Here is an 18,985-nt window from a genome sequence, read left to right on the forward strand (position 1 = left end):
ATCGTGGTTCACCTACTGACATTCTTGCGTCTTCGTTGCCAGCCCGGGTTCTTGATTGGCTTTGTCTCTCTTCTGCCGGATTTCCACTGTAGTCGTAACAAACTGTAGTCGTACCGATGAGAACGCTGTACATACATAGCAATTTGCTATAAGGTTTGTGGAGCTGCGTTCAACCGTGGTTTCAGATTCCTCACCCGAGGATGGAATTTAACATTAGAAAGAGAAAGATCGAGTGAACTCGTGGACCTTGCGAGGAAGATAGAAGACCCGCGTTACTCCCCAGTCCCCGGGTGGGGAATCTGAATGCAGCTTTGATGGTGACAAGTGTGTGTTGTAATTGTAACATAAGTATACGCAGACGTGTTAAACAATATGAAATTTATCTGGGTATAATGTTACCGGAATTCTTAGCAGTCATAAAAGCTCCTCGACGCCTCCGTGGCTCGTCGTAACATATTGCTAGGGCATCGGCCGTAGGTGCGGTACAATAAACGAATGAATATGCACCATAACAGGAGGAAGAAAAAGCGGGTGAACTACGGCGTGAGAGTTGTCGAATTACTTCGCGGCAGCAAGGGTTTCGGCTTCACGATATCTGGTCAGCAGCCCTGCATATTGAGTTGCATCGTCCAGGGAAGTCCGGCGGAGAATGCTGGGCTCAGAGCTGGAGATTATCTTGTTGCCGTGAATGGTCACAGCGTGAGCAAAATTCCTCACGACGACGTTGTTCGATTGATAGGAAACTCCAAGGGACTTTTGAGATTACAAATTGCTGAAAATTACTACTCCGACTCGTCCGATGAGGAGGGACTGGCGACGGTGCGATCGAAACCAAAATACTCACACAAGCCAAGAACAAACGCCGTCACCCCTGCCCCGGTACAATGCAGGATAGCCAAGGTTGTTCGAGACCTGCACAGCGGGGCCATGTTCGACGCAGCTAATCGCTTGTCTCAAAACAAGATACAGTGCAGCCACGCGTCCCTCCATCATCGATGGAACATGGCCAGCCCTTTGCCACCGCCACCTCCGCCTTTATCTTCGAAACGAGACACAGAAAAGATTGTACATCGCACCATTGTTGGTTACTTAGGCACCATCGATATACCTAATCAATTACCTCCATCCTCGATGATGCAGGTAAGCCTAACGCTGATTGGAGAATTTGAACTAAAACTTGATTCTGCATCAAAACTGTTACCCTCGCAATAGCTTTATTACTTTTCTCATGCATCGCGGTTGACCATATAAATACTTGAGAAACAAACTTGACGATGAGATGTTGTAAATCTGCTTTCAGGAATTACAATTATCTTAAACCTCGGTAACTGTTTGTTCCTTTAAATGTGATTGTTATTAACGATGAAACGCTACCTGTAGACTTTACAAGTCTATGGTCACTTCCGTAACAAAGATTGGGAAAGCTTCCTCGAAATTATACTGATAATATAGATGCAGCGATCTTGATTACGTTGTTATGTTACAGGTCCTAAGGAAGTGTGTGAAAAGACTGAAAGCAGAAAAGAGAAATCCCACAACGGTACTTCTGACAATCCACGTCGCTAACATAAAGTTGACAAATTCCGATAACAAAGTGATAGCGGAGTATCCATCCTTTCGTATAATATTTTGCAACTCGTTTTCTGAACTGGATAAACAGTATTTTGGTATTCTAACAAAGTCGGTAAAAGACAACGACGACATAGTGTCAAATTCCTGCCATGTGTTCACCATATACTATAAGCTGATAGACCATGCCGTACATTCCAATACTTGCAACATATTTGGATTCACATGCACAAAAACATCAGAGCTCAATGTCTGCCAAGAATTTCCCGACAGTTGTAACAGTCTAATCGGTGCCATACAAACACTCTACATATCAGACACCGACAGCGAATCTAATCCTTATAACGACGAGGCGAGGCATCGTCAAGCCGCTTCTCCTCAACCGAGTAACGTCAGTACATCCACGGCTCATTCAAGCAACAGCGACTCCGGAATAGGTTTCAAGGATGACTATGGAAATCAATCGGATCGAAATATGACTGCTGATTTTCACGATCGAAGACAGTATTTCCCAAATTTGCATCTGAGAGATTCCGCGATTGCTTCAAATCAAAAAAACTGCATCCGACCAAGGCTAAAGCCAGCCAACGATTCCATAGGATCTAAATTAACAGTCAGAGCAGTGCCAGACGTTAGATGGATAGATGACGTTAAAGGTAGCCAATTCAAGGATGCCGACTTCTCGTATGATGCCAACGGAAAACGCGGTGGAATAAATTTCAGTAAAATTTCCGACGTCGGAGAAGGGTTCGGCATGTCGATGGCATCTGGTCCGTGTGGGGATGAAGACCGGGATAGGAGGGGGGACAACACCTGTCTGGGACCATCTGCTCTGCCTATACCCAGTATGGGGTTGCCTAGTACGATGGCCGCCTCATCAGAGGTAACACGGGAGGACAATAATATTGGAATTAACGAGGCGCTCGGATGGCGGAAGAACGTGGATTTCAGTTTGAGCAGCGAAAAAATAACGCTTGGCAATTTTACCGACGAAGCCCTCAGCAAGCTGAGCCCTAAGGTTTACAGTGTTTCGAAGTCTCTGGTGCACAGTTTGGAGGATTTGAAACCCACAATGGAATGCACTTCCCTTCTTCACTCCTATTCCAACAAGAGCGAAAAACCGCGGTGGGGAAGCTTGCAAGAAATACGAAACGTCGGGAATTGCAATTCCAATGCATGCTTGGTGAGTATTCATATTTGTAAATGAAACTATATTTTATCGATCGTATTATTGGAATTGGCATGGAATTCGGTTTTCAACGTAACGAATGATAAATGCCGAATTTTTTCCTCTATACTCAATCGTACGCTCTCGTCGTTTTCTATTCGTCAAGTAGACACACTTTAACGGAAGAATTTATGAACGAGGACTGAAAGTATGCAAAGGTCACATCCTGACCTCTCACGCTTGTCACCAATTGTTATGGCCTCAGTGCACGCAGCCTCAACCCACGTTTCGAGAACATGAAATTTACGAACGTTTGAACTTATTTAAATATATAGAGACAATCTAAAATGCTTCAGGCCTGCAATGAATTTCTTATATTGAAAAAAATTAAGTAGCTAGTAAAATCGTGACATTGCATCTATATATGAATGCATAAACGTTTTTCAATATCGATTTCTAAGTTTGAAAAACAGAAACAAAAACAAACAAAAAAAAACCACGCACAAACTGATCCGGTGATCGGATGCAATACGCGGGTTTGCGTCATTGCACGTGCCTCTCGAACCGACCTAACGATCGGTTAAAATCCGGAACCGGTTTCGAAATCAATGTAACTGAAGCCCGTTGTGAAATCCCGACCCAGAACCCGTTGTGGAACCGAAACTTCGAACCGGTTCCAAAACCGTGCCCTTATTATTTGTTACCGGCAATCTTCGTCATAATTTGCGCGATAACAAGTTCTTAGATAACAAGCTTATATATATACACCTACTTGGCTTCCGTTGTTTAGATGCATAGTTATTGTTGAAGTGAACGAAGCGTTGGCGAGCGTAAAACACTTTCTAATGACGCTGCAAAGACGAAATTCTCTATGTTCTCAATCCTTATTTTTCAGCGAACGAATGTGGTTCCATAACTTTTACCACGACCATCCTACATTCTCACATTTGAACGTACTAAATCCATGTAAGTGCCTTCGTACCAGCTGCAGAGTCTTTCGTTGAATTCTTTCACCGCAAGTCTGGAACAGTTCCAGGAATTAATGACCCCGGTATAAACACGATTATTACATATGATTTTCTCACTGCGCACTTACCGCGTTCTTGACGAATGGTTTAAGAAATGAGCGAAAACGTCATATATTGAACCATTCACATCATCTCTATGCCACTACTGTTATCCCCATATTTGTAAGTTCATTAGTTTTATACCCAATTAATACGTACTTGTTAATTTTCAAGAAAAGCGGAAACAGACATTTGCGCGGTTTTTAAAGTCCACCACGTGTTACATAGATTAATTTATTAACTTTTTTTCTTTTTGTCAGCACTCGTTTTTTCACCGAATGCCAATATTTACAGGAAAATCACGCGCGACCACTCAAGTCCATGAATTTCATTCATAGTCATTTGACCGCAAATTAATCTTTGTTCTCCCAAGCTATGAATTCATGACAATATAATTTAATCGTTAATAATTTAAGTATTTTTACTACGGCTGAAAGTCGAACGCGTTGAATTTGGTAACGTTACCGTAACGAAACATCACGGAATTAATCGTTGTACAATTTACAACGACTTTTGAGCAGTTGGATTTTCAAAATATAAACATGTTCTATCTGTTACGATTTCCTAGCTGAATTTCAGACAATCCTAAGGTTGCGAAGTAACGATTTTCCTATACACGCATCGTTAAGGTACTTCATACGCATGAATCGTTACTTTCCTAATTAATTTCTCCGAATCTTCTGAAAAAATCTTGAAATTAGCTAAGCAATAGCTTAGATGTGAATTTTTTATCTCAAATTTTTTTTTTCATTAAGGGGGCACATCCGAGTAAAATATTTTAAAAGTCGACTTTGTTTTTATTCGCATTTCTGAAATTTTGAAGTATGAAGAATATTGTGTGTAATTTGCACGATGAAATCCAAAGAATTATAGAAGTTGCGGCTGATTCGTCGAACTTTAAACCCGATTATCTCGAAACTACGTTTCCGAGTCCGTGCCTAGGATATCTCGAAAACAACCGCACTAATTTTTACCAAATTTGAAGACAATGTTTTTGTACATTTTGTTTAGGTCGCTGCGTATGGGTTTTTCTTTAATTCAATTATTTATTCTTTTATGATTCAAAAATGGTATTAAATTTAGGCCGGAGCGAACTTTAAAGTCGAAACGTTCACCGTTTTGTTAATGAAAAAATAATAAAAAAAATTCCTACGCAACGAAAGGCTCAATATATTTCAAGATTCGGTTGGAATTTTTTATTTTAGATTAACCTACTGTCCAAAATCCTAGGCACCGTAAACCGTGTCAATACGGAACATGTTTTACACCGACCACTGTAACAACGCTACGAGTGGATAAATTTTGATGAAAAAATAGCTGAGTATACCTGAATGTATAAACTTTGAAATAAAAAAAATAAATTAAAAAAAAAAAAAAAAACGAATGGTATCGAATGAATAGTTTTTTAGATAAAAATTCTCCAAATTCGCCTACGTTTCTAGCCATCTACCTACTCGGATGTTCCCCCTTGAGAAAAATCCATAAAACCATCTATCAAATTGCGTGTGGAATTAATTACAAAAGTACTGATTTAAGTGTATGAACTACGTTAAAGTATAACTCTACTAACTTCAGCCTCATAGAAATCGGTCCACAGATTCTTTTGTCTGCAGATAGTGTACTTAGTCGGTTAGCTGATATAATTTATTGTGGTGTAGTCTCGTCCGCATGCGAAAATGATATCACGGTGTGTAGATTACATAAATTGGACTTCCGTTGGAAAAAATAATTACCTGCTGCGTTGCGTTCAACATTTTTACTTGTACATATTATTTTAACGTATGTATATTATAAGCAGACTTGAAAAATCTGTCTTAATCGTTGCCTTTGGTGGTTGTGTAATTTGATAAGTTTGCCACAGTTTCACTAATCATTCGTGTTCGTCATATTCATTCGGGTTTTATGAGAAAAGGAAATTACGTTTTCGTTTTTGATAATTAGTTCGCCGTATTTCTAATCGACCCATTATAACCTACTGATAATAACAGGAAATGGGAAAGATTTGCCACCAATTAGGGTGACTTTGAAACGTGCGAAATAGTTCCCCCGCGTAGAAAAATAATGATTATTAATTAACTTTTTCACTAAGTTAAAAATGTATTTTTCAAAAAAAAACATCGATGTATCGATAGCGGTTATGCAATACTTCCACGAGCTTGAATCCATAATTATAAAGTTAACGTAACGTAATATATCACACCTCAAAAACATCTATTTTAAAGCTTCGTCGAATGATTTGGGAAAAATAGATTTCAAAAAATAGGAGTACCTGCCCTTTCCAAAGGTCAACATAGCTTCATCCAACCCTGGATTAGCAAAATCAGTATTTTTCAAAAAAATTCATCCTCACATCACATTACGACATTCAATCTTATATGTATTTCTCCTCCCCCCTACTCGCCTCGTAACAATTCCACTATAACTTCAACATTGCGGTTTCCAGATCAACTGTGCTACTGTATATACTCAACCACAAGTGTAACATGTGAGAAAAGTCGACAAGGTGCAACGGATGTTCGCCGTTCTCCAAACAAAGCCTCGGTACATTATAACCATATAGATATAATCATATCCAGCAATGCACAATGCCGAGAAGTAGCGAACACTTGATAAATTTTATTCTATCCCAGGTAAATACACATTCTAACTTGCGGTACCATCTCCCACTCCCTCTCTCTCTCTCTCTCTCTGTCTCTACTCTCCTTGAATTTCCACCGGGCTCCCCAGGCCCGTCATTTCCTGCTCAGAGTTCGTGCGGTGCTGCGGCATTGGTTGACGGTGTCTCGTGTGTGCATGCGGCCGTTATATAGGCATATGTGTGTGTGTGTGTGTGTGCGTATGCGTATGCACTACATGCAGCGTTTATATACCGTCGCGCCGTGTACCTGCGCCTCGTTTTCGTAATGGATACATACAAATACATGCTCGTAGGAGTGAGTATCTCAGGCGTGTATCATCAGCCTGCTGCCGCACACCGATGTAAGGATTTTACATTCATGCGCGCATCGTGCTGGCACGCACACTACTAATCAGAAAAATATTTCATTCAGAGTGGTATACGACTGTCGCGCACACCGAAGGCACGATGCTGTATCGGGTTGCGGGGGGGGGGGGGGGGGGGGGGGTAAATGTGTGCAAGTACATAGTACCCTTTTACGCTTCGTCAGTAGTGCTTCATAATGTACGCTGTCAACTTGATGGTCAGCAGACGTCGGTGGTGTGCTGTGTAGTAAACTTCGGTGCTGGGCGTAGCCTATAAAATAACAATTATGTGCGTGAGGCGTATGTAACGCATGTGACCGATGAACGCAAATATATATATATATATATATATATATATATATGTATATATATATGCGCGTGTTCATATATGTACATATGTGAGGTTTTAGTTTTCTTTTTCGTGAAAGTGCCGGCAGTTTTGTGCCGATCAGTTTCGGTGAAATAAACAAATATACATTTGTATACATATTCTTAAACTCGTTCAAAGTTATAATATATATGTTTAGTGCGACACCTATATATATATTATTTATTCGCGCTCCTTCGCTTCTCGGCTGCTATATTCCCACCGATATGGATCGACACTTTGTTGTACGTAAAACAATGATTATATAAAGATGCTCTCGCTTATTGTAAGAATATAATTTTTTTTACCGCCATGGGATGCATTGTTGCAGGGATAAATTGTATCCGTTGGGAAATTAGTTTGCAATGTTTTCTGATGTCTAAACATAAAGAACATACTCACACTCTGTACAATACTCGGTGTTCATTCACAACAATAATTACGTAGCGCAGGAGATCACGCATCCGTTATTCCTAGAGTTATTAGACACACGAGTTGAAACTCTTGGAATCATTCTTTATCACAATTAATTACACTGAGATTCTTAGGACTACGATATTGTCAACTATATTTTCTTCTGATGCGTACTACTTATGACAGATATGTACTTATGTACGTACGTACTTGAGGAAAGGATATAATGTTAGGTATTTTCTTTTCTCAATGGACGTTACACTCGGCTGTTTGATCCCCCAAGTACGTTCAGTGCAATTTAATTGGTGCTGACAAATTGGTACTGAGTCAGTCGGCTTCTCTTTAACTCTTCAACTCTTCGTTCTCCGAATAATGCCCACAATTACCTAAATTAGTACTAAACGTAAATAATGAATGAATTCTTACGAAGGACATTCGCGGTATGAACGAAGAATCAAGCAGCACGGGGGATTTTTATTTTAAACGAGAGAAATTATTTCTTTCTCATCCCGTGTGCTTCGCAACGCTTCTTCGTTATTTATTCAATATACCATATCATACTCGCTGTATCAGCAAGACTGAAACGCTTGCTTTACACACTTATTGCATCCAATTTAGTGACGGTACGTCATTCGCCAGGGCTGGATGTATGTATGCTGGCATATGTTTTTCTTTGACAAGCAAGTCCAAGTGAATGACTCTAATGAGCGATCTTATAGAAGTCAAGTACCACTGCACTTGCATTTATCGATATATATTCCAAGAACGCGTACATCAGCTGCTTGAAAAATACGCATAATTACGTCATTCTCAATGATATACGACGAACAATCGACACAGACTTTAACACAGACTATGAAAAAATGATTTTGTACCTAGGTATTTTTTTTTTCCGTAGAAAGAATAATATAAAATGAATTGAGGATTGTAATCGACGAAAGTTATCCTTTTATTATTATTATCATTATAATTATTAAATAATTGTATGCCATTTTTGTGTGGCCGACTTTCAAGCTTGTTATTTTTCAGATAAAATTTTTATTTTTCTTATGTAAATTTCTTACCGAAAACGACGTCAAGCCAGCATCACATAGAGTATTGCGATCATTCCGCGTGTATGTACGTACATCGAATAATTCGTGGCTGAAAGTAGCTTCTGTGAAAATTCTGGCGCTTGAATGACTTCCTGGGTCACCGTCGCGGGTGACGGAACGAGGAAATTAGGGCGAACCGAGAAAGTATTCACTCCGTGTCTACCACCGATTTTGAGGCACAAAATAATTTATAACTTTGATATTTTTCCTGCGTGTGCGTTGAAAATTACGCGAGTTATTGACGATAACATTTTTTTTTTTTATGATTATTCATTGTTATACTACATTGCTTAAAAATTACCGCATTAACGTATTTATGTACTCATTTTTTGATTACAGCATAGGAGCATAGAGTCTTTTGAAAAATCTAGTAACTGCCACGGGGTACATTCGTGGTCCGCAAGTTTTGAAAAACTTCTGGAAGATCCAGCTGGTCTACAAACCTTTGCTGTTAGTATTTTTATCACAACATATTAAACACGCAATTTTAATTGTCTAATAGGTAATTACTTAGCTAATTACGAGAGATAAAGATTGGAAAGTTTCATAATTCTAGGAATCATTTTCGATTCAGAATAATTTGACTTTCGAAATTGTCAATTGTATTTTACACGATGTTCTCTTTTTTACTTTTAGGAATTTCTCAAGAAGGAATTCAGCCACGAGAACATATATTTCTGGGCAGCTTGCGAACGATATAAAGACACCGAAGATGCGAGCAGTCGTAGACGATTGGCATGGCAAATATACCAACGTCATTTATCGAGCACCGCCTCAGAGCCTGTAAACGTAGACAGTCACGCTGCGGGTCAAATTACTCAAGATCTTTTGGATGAAGCTCCTGCTGCATTATTTTTACAGGTACAAAAGTGAAAAAAACAAACAATTCTGAATTGACGATCAGATCGTCGATCGGAGAAACGATTGTCATTGAACTTATCAGTAAAGTTGTTTATTCAAATATGTGATTTATTTCACAGGCACAAAAGCAGGTCTTCAATTTAATGAAGTTTGATAGTTATCCAAGATTCTTGAGATCTGAACTCTATCGTACGTGCATGGAGGCTGGAAGTAGCGTAGTTCGTACCCAAGATTGCGACCTTAGTTTGACAGGCTCGCCTCATATAAAATTAAAAAAGAGTCATTCCGATGCAGAGGATCGAAGTAGAAAGTCTATTCTTCCTTGGCATAGAAAGAACAGGTATGTAACTTGTACAAATTTAATACAACCGCAAATCAAGGAGTTCAATTAGCTGGTGAATAGTCGGGCTGGGAAAAATAAGTGATAATCGAATATGTCGATACAATTCGACGTAGAAGGGGAGAGAGATTGAGGTGTTGATATTACAGGTCAAAATCTAAGGATCGCGGAGAATCTGAATATAATAAAACACCTTGCAGAAACGAGACGATCTACAAAAGCTTTACAGCCATAAAGAAGGAAGTGGAAGGAAACAATAACGACGACAACATATCAATATCAAGCAGTAGATCTTCCTTGGCATCTTGGGATCTCGCATTCAGGCAATCATTCAACAAACATGTAAGTTACAATCAGTATAGTACTTTATCTCTGTTCCTGCCAGTTAACAACTGCACTCTGCTTAAATAATTCATCATTAATCATATCATAGTAAGGTGTGGACAAGATGGGAATATCTAATGGATTGATAATTTTTGGTTTATTTTGGAGTAATCAATCTTCTCCAGCGAACATACGATATAAAACCAAAAACTATCAAACTGGTTGGGCAAATTTATTCTGAAGTATAGCTCATGTTTTGAAACACTTTTTCTGATAACAACTTTCTCAGTTTACAATACAATTATACAATTTCCAACTATTTATCTGTACCGAAATAATTTATAGCACAACTTCTCTAATCCATTATTAAGTATAACGCATGCTTACTAACTTTAATTTGGCACTAAATTCATTTTAATGTTATTGAGAAATGCACTTGAATCTATTCGCACGCACAGGCTTCATATTGAAACGGTATGCTTGATCCATCGCTTACAATTGACTGGTGTGACTTTTTTCGTTGCATTAAAGTAATATTATTGATTGAAAATTATAGTCAGTGTCATCTTACGAAGGACATTCAAATAACAAGAGGGAATCTCCCAATAAATGTACTGGACTGTGCCGCGTAATATTACCCGACGGGTCTACAACTGTAGTGCCAACTAGCCTATCAGAGAGTGTTAAAGATGTGGTTACTCGACTTCTCGATAAAAGAGCTCTACGTTATACCAACTACGATGTTCTCATACTTAACACCGATGAGGTTAGTGTGGCGATGTTTTCAAATGTCGCTTTCGAAAAAATGCGACTTGATATTATTTTTATTTCCAAACATATAATACCTATAATTATTAAAACATTTCAAAAAATTACGGAACGCAAAGAGCTGAGCAGTTCGTCTAGTTATTTGCTAGTATTTTTCAGCTGAATATGGCTGCGTTTGTATTTAAACAATTGTGTTCTCAATATTTTACAGACAGTAAATTTAAAGGATTCCTCATCGTTATTAGCAGGTGAAGAAGTCCAAGTTGTTCCAACAAGAGTATTAAAACTGGATTTGCCGTCCCGTAGAATAATTACAGTTGTTGCGCGTAAAGGTCGGACTCTTAGAGAAGTACTCAGACCATTACTTAATAAATATGGTTTTAAATTGGAAACAGTAACTGTCTGGGCAGATAATCATTCTGTCGACATGGATGTTGCTGCGATTAATGCTCCAGCTAGGCTCACATTGACATCAACCAGTCAAGGTATTGTCCATTGCAAAATTCACATTGATAAAATATCTAGTATTCATGCATTTTAGCCGGAATTATAAATTGACATTGAGACTTGATTTTACATTTATGTCTTTTGTGTAGAGTTTCATCAAGACGCGCCGTCATTGAAATATACCGACGATATATCACATTCGCAACCAAGGCTTGACGAAATAACTAATAAAGTTTTCAAAGAATTATTAGTCAGCAAAAGTACAAATAAATACCAATACGACGAAGGTTCATGCAAGGTAAGAATTCGTGTACTTGTTTTCGTGAATAAATGTCCGATGTAAATATTTTATTGTGTCTTGTATGGACAATATACTATATATGTTGCATCATACTTTACAGTCTGAAGATCAACGATCTGAAAGCTCTTCTATTTTGTCCAACAAATTTTTTCTACGCGACTCCACAATTCATGGAAAGAAAAAAGTGAGTAAACATTTGCAATCACTTCAGTTTCCCTCTTATCGGTATACCTACACTGGCTTGTTGGTGATAAATGATTACCAAAATCAAGCATATTGATTAAATCACAATTTTCTATTTCAGGGTAAATCAAAATCTAGCAATACCAGTGACAAAAATACCTTGACAGACACTGCAGCTGATGTGTGCTCTCGACCCCATCCCCCCTTGATAGCTAAATGGCGAAACGGTGTGAAACTGCAGCTTCCTGGCAGATATGATGGAGAGGGTAAGCAACAGATTACACTTGATTTAATATCATCTGATTTAGCATGTAATATATTCAAAGCTTTTTCAGATTTGTATGAAGGATTGAAACGTGCACAAAGATCGAGGCTAGAAGATCAGAGAGGGACTGAAATTAATTTTGAACTACCTGATTTTTTGAAGGTATGTTGCTATTATCGACGTTATGGTCAGTTTAGAACAGCGCTACCTATTATGAGTTAGGAACCTTCTGAAAATGCAGCTATTCGCATGTTGTATTCATAAGTGTTATTCCTAGACCTATAATCAAAAGCAAGTGGAACTCGAGACACAGTCTTCACTAATCGTAAAATGCGTTTACTGTACACAAATGTTAGTACTCGATAGAGAAAATGTCACGTCTATGTAATCATTTTCGCCAGAAAAATGCGGTTTACGCTCACGGATAGTAAACGTAACCAGAAAATCATTGTTTTCAATCGCTGACTCAATAACTGGAAATCCACAAATACAGTTAATTTATATGAATGGTATAGGGCAGGATATTGATTGAATTTCTTTTTAAATGATTCATTATTTTTCCATGATCTTTTCTTCCATTACCACATGAGGTGGGATATTTTATTAAGTGTATTCGATTAGATTTCTTTTTAGATGATTCATCATTATTTTTCCCTGACCTTTTCCTTGTAATGTTAGAGTGAATACCTCAAAAGCTAAGCTCTAAGAAAAGTTTTACTACGGATATATTATTCCATTTTACATAAATGTATCACATTACTAATTTTGATCTCATCATCTCAATCTTAGAACAAAGAAAACGGAAAACATCCCGGAAAGAAGCTTCGAAGAGTACGTGGTACCTCTGGTCATGTCGAGAGCAATACCAGGTTCTATGATTCAGGGGAGGATATGAAGACTGCTACTGGTATCAATAATTTTGAAACGTGCAACTTGAATGGTATCGACGGAAATTCAAAATCGGTTTTCCACCATAATTTGGCACACGACGAAGCGAGCGAGTCAATCAATCATGGTTTTGAGTCCACGAATCCACTTGAAGTCACCATTGTAGAAGTGGATCAAACTCTAACCGAAAATAATCTACAACCACAATTTGATATTCAAGACACCAGTAGTTTTAAGCCACAATTTGTAGCTGTTAGTCCTACCAAACTTTTGACGCCACCACCCCTTCCTCCAAAACCGAAGATTCTTTCTAGCAGTATCAAAACTGGACATATGGTAGCCAGACCCTTGCACAAAATTATTCACGACAATTCAACAACAATTGTTGAATCATGCGAGAATAAAAATATTTTTTGAAACTTTGTATCACCTATTGCTTCTTGCTAATAATCTTAACTACGTAAAAATGAAATGAAACGAAATTTATGTCTAACAAAATAGAAGTATGGAATTTTGGAGCGTACTGATTTCATGGGGTTGTGAGATTTATTGTGTCAGCAGAAGCTAGTCTGTTTAACGACACTTGTTGACTATTCTACACGTGCATCGTATGCATGGTTTACCTAAGGTATTCTATCGTAGAACTCCGCTCTGAGGATCTTTACGTATATAGGTACTCACTTCGTATCTATTCATGACAGCCTGGCCTAGGGTGTGTGTTTTTTTCAAACACCTGAGAGCCTCTTATTAAGTGCCTTTCATCAAGATTCGATGTTAGATTAATTAGGAAGTAACAATATTGCAATTGTTATATTTATATGTTACATTATTCTTCATTCCTGGTTGTACAGGATGAAACGAAAATAGATATTTTATTATATTTATATAATCTGTACACTATGTAATAGAATAAATACGGATATATGAAAGTATTATTAACTTTTATACTTCGCAAATAAAATGACAATGAGGATTTCGAAAAGCAGTTGTTTTGTTTTGCTGACATACCGAACTTCAGATGTTTCAGTTCCGTACACGAGTCCGGCAGTGGCGGATGCTTCACCACTTTCAACTCGACTAATGATAAGGAAAAATCGAGCGATAATTACAATACGGCAGTAAGACGATATTATCAGATGGTCTATTTTACTTGTGCAACAACAATGTGGCGCTGGTGAAATATTTTAAATGTAAATATTCAAGAATCATTGAGTTCGATTATCGAATTTCATGTGTAGAATTCGGTTAAACAAAACACGCTCGCAAAGCCGTCGCGCACCTGGCGGCAATCGACGATCGTACTGAAGTTAGTAACGTTATCGTAAAAATTTATGCTGGGAGAAAAACCGTTATTTCGCGAGTTTTGAATTCTCTGAAATTCAGTAAACCGTAATAAAACAAGACGCACTCATATTTGGATAGCTTAGTTCCTTAAAAATCAGTGCAAACCTAAGAAAATGGTGATTTTTCCCGATGTTTCGTTAGTGCTTTCGTTATTACAACTATAAAAGTAAGTTTGAATCATCTTTCCAAAACTTGGAATACGCTTCGGAAAAAAATTCATCGGTAATGCTCGCCCATTAGTAGAATTTTTAACAGCCGATTGTTAGTCAAATCTAAACGTCTCAGGTAAACATTTTATCGATTAAAGATCGGAATTCCGTCATCTCGACCATTGATCATTAAACGCCCCATTTGTCATTTTTTAAGTAAAAACTAAGTGCAAAGTAGTGAAAACGACATCACAGAGATCGGATAGCCAACGAAGTCCATGATAGTCATATTTCTTGACTATAATAACCCTGAACTCTAGTAAGTGTCGACTTTATTTTCTATAAGGCACCAATCTTTGATTGTGTGTACTCGGTTTGCTAAGTGAAAATATAATTTTAATCATTTATTTGCTGTGTTTCGGCGACGAAAAGTTTCGTGTGTGTGATTACGTGTTCGGTATAGATCATCGATTTTCAATCTAGCTTACAATTAGTGGTCGAATCAGTGTCAGTGAACGTGCAGTGTTCTTCCAATAATACAAGAAAACTGCAAATTCGTCCGTGAGGATATGGTCAACACCAAAGTCAACGACATCAATAATTGTCACATTAAGGTTCGTAAATAATGAAATTTTATTATAAAGGTATATATCGGAGTATGCAATATGTTATATTTCAACCTTGACTGAAGAAATGCGTGTATGTTCGACTGGTTAGAATATAGATAAAAATTTCTCCCGATTAAAAATCACGCTTAGATCGAATTCGAACAGAATTTGACCGATTGCGAGAGGTATGAGCGTTCAAACTTCATGTTGGCATATGTGTATGTACATACGTATGTACGTATGTATGTACCGTCAAATGAAAACCCGGGTTCGACGCACATGTGAAGGTGACATTCAAGCATTGTGAGCGTTCTCTCGCAGCTGCCATCCTTTGTTGCGCTGCGAAGAACTGTTTAAAATACGAAAACAGTCTAGTTTACAGCGTTGAATGGATTTGTTAGTAAACACATAATCGAAAGAGTACAACTAAGTGCTGGTTCTTTATTTGGTAAAAGATGCCGCCCAAAGTTAAGGATAAGGTTAGAAAGTGATGATTTATAAAATTTGAAGGAAAACATGTTTTTTCATCGAATTGAAATCATAATTTTTCTACAAATTTTATAACTATAATTTTTAGGAATATTTAATTGTGTTAGTCAATATTGGGTGCACTGACGAAACGGAAAATGAAAATAAGACAAGTTTCTTTGAAAAATCAAAACAAGCGATACAGCAGTTGATTCAAAAAAAAGTAGGTATTCATAATTAATATTTTTTGACCAAACAAATTCGTTTATACGCATACTTAAATCTTCAGTGAGCATTAATCCTTCAATTATAAGCAACATTTCGATTTTCAGATTTTTTTGCGTCCTAAAGATGAGGTAGGCATTGTACTAATGGGTGCATCTGAAACAAAGAATCGATTATTATTTGACAACATTGTGGAAATGAATTCCTTGCAAGTACCTAATTGGAATTTAGTTGAAAATGTAATAAATTTGAAATGTACTAAAGAAAAGGCTAATTGGGTCGATGGTATCACAGTCGCACTCGATTACGTACAAAGAGAATGTGTGTAAGTCAATTTCAAGCGGGAACTTAAAATTTATTGTCGTATTTAATGTTTGATACAACAATTGATTAAGTTCTTTTCATTTCAATTTTTCTTAGGGAAGCAAATGCATCACGAAAATTGGTTTTATTAACTGATTTTAAAGAAGATCCCGATGTTATTAGGCAATACAATGCCGACAATATTGTCACAGACATAAATGAAGCGAACATTGATTTATTGGCAATGTAAATGAGCTAAAGTATATTTGAGTAAAGAGATCAATACAACATGATCACAATGTGAAAAACCAGTTAAATTTACAATTAACATTGCACGGGCATCCGATTAATAATTATTCTTTATCGCATTATTCCAGAACTAACAACTTCTCGAATGCAGACTCAGAAATCGAATTAAATCCCAGCGAACAAGTTTTTGCCAGTGTTTGTAAAATGGTGATTAGTATACATTTCTTAGTTTACTAAGTTACTGCAATACATGCGAATGAAAGATAACAATCTTCCTAAGACTGAGAGAAAATTTTTAATGCAAACAAAAATTTAACATACATCCTTAACAATCCACTTTACATGATAAAATTTTTAATATTCGATCTCGTTTATGCTCACCGAACTGATACACAATTGTTTTCATTCGTGATAAAGGTTAAGGGCAAAATATTGACAATAGACGATACTCTATCAAAATTGATGATTTATAAGGATCGTCCAAAGAAAGCAATGCCTTGGAAGGTCGCCATGGATTTATTCAATATTAAGATTCCAGTCATTGTTTATTTGAAAGTATGTAAACAATGAACACAATAATTAATTAAACCTGCACACGCAATTCTATATAACTATATAACACATTTATTAGACAACAGAGGATTTTAAATTACCGACATGGAAAAAATTTACGGATTCACAAACTGCAAAAGTGCCAGTTCAAAAAGAACGTACTTTAGTGGATAAAAATAAAGATGAAATTGATGAAGAGAGTACGATTACTGGAACCATGTACGGACGAAAATTTATAGCATTTTCAGGTACAGTGCTTTTTACATCAATTCTCAGGCAGTATCGGAAAATGATCTTTCTCCACTTTTGGATACGTTTTGGAAAATGATTTGGAATTTTACAACAGTAACAGACGATACAATAACAATAAAAGAGATCACTATTTGATTTAAAAAAAAACTTTGTATAATGAACTGAAAACTTCCAGACGAAGATAAAGCCATGTCAAAATATCAGAGTGGACCAAAGAGCTTCATCGTTTACGGTTTCACAAAAGAATCCCGTGTCACAACCGATTGTTTGGCGGGTAAAGGCTCATACATTGTTGTGCCTGAACTAGAGGTAATTACTATTTTTCGCTGTTTTTCACAAACCCTTTGCGATGAATGTGTGATATTACTAAATCTACATAGTAATCAGTATGTACGTGCACTTTATGCTAATGAATTTGATTCCATACCTCTCAGTTCGCCAGTCCATTTTATTCATTGGTAAAGGCAATGATTGAGAGTAAAACAGTTGCTATTGTCAGAAAAGTACATCGAGATAATATAGCACCCAAAATGGGTGTGCTGATTCCAAAAATTGATGTCCCAGGGCAACTTTGGGTATGTTTAAACTTTTCTTTTTGAAAAGTAAAACAAATAAAACCACATTATGCCCGTGTAATCGCTTCAATGTTGATTTGCATCTGCTTTAGTGTCTGGTATACATTGAATTAATTTTTGCTGAAGATCGAAGGATAGTACAACCAAAACCCATAAGATCTACTCTGAATGAATTATCGGATGCACAAGCAGAAGCTGTGGGTGATCTTATCGATTCAATGATGTTGGCGACAGTAGAGTATGTGATATTAAATTATTGAGGCTTACATTAGTAAGAACTTATAGCGAATGTTCTCGTAATTTGAGAATTGTACATACATATTTACTCAGAGACGATTCCATGGACGAGAAGCAAGAAGCATTTGAAGCAGGAACTGTTGACGATGTCTCTAGGCAGCATGTTTGGGATGTGTTGGCCCATAGAGCATTGCATCCAGACGATCCTTTACCACCTATGTCAGATTTTTTGCAAAAAATTTTGGAACCGCCACAGTCGGTACAGTTGAGATCAAAACGAGCGTTGAAGGATATCAAAACACTTTTCCCAATAAAACCTGTTGAGAAAAAAAAAAATTCCAAAAAGTAAGTTTTAGCACTTAATGTTCACGTGAACACAGAAAAAACCGACACTCCGACAATTTGTGCGATTTATTCTCAAAATTACAGAAGATATGAAGGAGGGCCAGATGATCTGGGAGAACCCTTCGAGGGTGTTGATCGTAGTACTCAGGATTTAAATGCAATGGCAACAGAAAAAAGTGCTGATAGAATTGCAGAGGATTTAGAAATGGAAGAAGCACAGTTATCTCTAGTCGCGGAAGCTGTTGAAGTAGTCTCCCAATCAATGGATGTAGACTTAGAGGACCTGGTAAGTGAACTAAGTTCTTCTACAGTCTGATAATGTGCCATAATGGTGAAGCGTTATGTTGGTTTTAACAAAAAAAAACAAATTCAACTATCTCAACTTGTCTAGACAACAGGTAGTTTCGTATTAATAAAATTATTCATATTAAATTCTAGGCTAAAAGCATGTAGAATAAGATGCAATGCTTTGACTGGTTCGATGTTTTAACCAACCATCTTCCGTTACTTTACCATCCAAAGATACTTGGTAATTCGTAAAAATATGTAATGATGAAATATTTTTAATAAAATTTTGTGATTTTTACATTTGTTGTTACTTTTGTCAAGCTTGCATTCCACGTAGCTATCCACTATGACT

At 37.2% G+C, this 18,985-nt stretch overlaps 2 protein-coding genes across 4 annotated transcripts; both read left to right on the forward strand.

The window, feature by feature from the left end:
* The first annotated feature begins 129 nt into the window (after positions 1 to 129).
* On the forward strand, positions 130 to 14,014 carry LOC124413025 (regulator of G-protein signaling loco). 3 transcript variants are annotated; one of them, XM_046893320.1, is made up of 13 exons: positions 134 to 1,140; positions 1,487 to 2,752; positions 9,001 to 9,111; positions 9,298 to 9,522; positions 9,642 to 9,862; positions 10,063 to 10,204; positions 10,743 to 10,952; positions 11,166 to 11,439; positions 11,551 to 11,699; positions 11,803 to 11,886; positions 12,007 to 12,151; positions 12,221 to 12,312; positions 12,940 to 14,014. In XM_046893320.1, the coding sequence occupies exons 1-13, from the start codon at positions 496 to 498 to the stop codon at positions 13,453 to 13,455; spliced, it is 4,080 nt and encodes a 1,359-aa protein (XP_046749276.1). In that variant the 5' UTR covers positions 134 to 495; the 3' UTR covers positions 13,456 to 14,014. The 3 variants fall into 3 exon arrangements, with proteins under 3 accessions (XP_046749277.1, XP_046749276.1, XP_046749275.1); XM_046893319.1 differs by having other exon boundaries at positions 135 to 1,140; positions 10,012 to 10,204; XM_046893321.1 differs by lacking the exon at positions 10,743 to 10,952 and having other exon boundaries at positions 130 to 1,140; positions 10,012 to 10,204.
* Positions 14,015 to 15,528: 1,514 nt separating this feature from the next.
* LOC124413285 (X-ray repair cross-complementing protein 5-like) lies at positions 15,529 to 18,920 on the forward strand. The gene is made up of 13 exons (XM_046893777.1): positions 15,529 to 15,618; positions 15,717 to 15,830; positions 15,940 to 16,157; positions 16,253 to 16,381; positions 16,513 to 16,591; positions 16,802 to 16,939; positions 17,016 to 17,184; positions 17,364 to 17,497; positions 17,623 to 17,763; positions 17,856 to 18,001; positions 18,094 to 18,345; positions 18,430 to 18,631; positions 18,784 to 18,920. The coding sequence occupies exons 1-13, from the start codon at positions 15,595 to 15,597 to the stop codon at positions 18,796 to 18,798; spliced, it is 1,761 nt and encodes a 586-aa protein (XP_046749733.1). The 5' UTR covers positions 15,529 to 15,594; the 3' UTR covers positions 18,799 to 18,920.
* The last annotated feature ends 65 nt before the right edge of the window (positions 18,921 to 18,985 follow it).

Source organism: Diprion similis, chromosome 12 (genome assembly GCF_021155765.1).
Source record: "Diprion similis isolate iyDipSimi1 chromosome 12, iyDipSimi1.1, whole genome shotgun sequence".
NCBI lineage: Eukaryota > Metazoa > Arthropoda > Insecta > Hymenoptera > Diprionidae > Diprion > Diprion similis.

What these genes read in the sequence shown, in the direction of transcription:
- LOC124413285 (XM_046893777.1), top strand. Translation starts at nt 15,595, where the DNA reads ATGCCGCCCAAAGTTAAGGATAAG. An exon ending in AACATTGATTTATTGGCAAT is followed by an intron (nt 16,382 to 16,512) that starts GTAAATGAGCTA and finishes GCATTATTCCAG; the next exon opens with AACTAACAACTTCTCGAATG. An exon ending in ATGATGTTGGCGACAGTAGA is followed by an intron (nt 18,002 to 18,093) that starts GTATGTGATATT and finishes ATATTTACTCAG; the next exon opens with AGACGATTCCATGGACGAGA.
- LOC124413025 (XM_046893319.1), top strand. Translation starts at nt 496, where the DNA reads ATGAATATGCACCATAACAGGAGGAAGAAAAAGCGGGTGAACTACGGC. An exon ending in CTGCTGCATTATTTTTACAG is followed by an intron (nt 9,523 to 9,641) that starts GTACAAAAGTGA and finishes TTTATTTCACAG; the next exon opens with GCACAAAAGCAGGTCTTCAA. An exon ending in TCATACTTAACACCGATGAG is followed by an intron (nt 10,953 to 11,165) that starts GTTAGTGTGGCG and finishes AATATTTTACAG; the next exon opens with ACAGTAAATTTAAAGGATTC.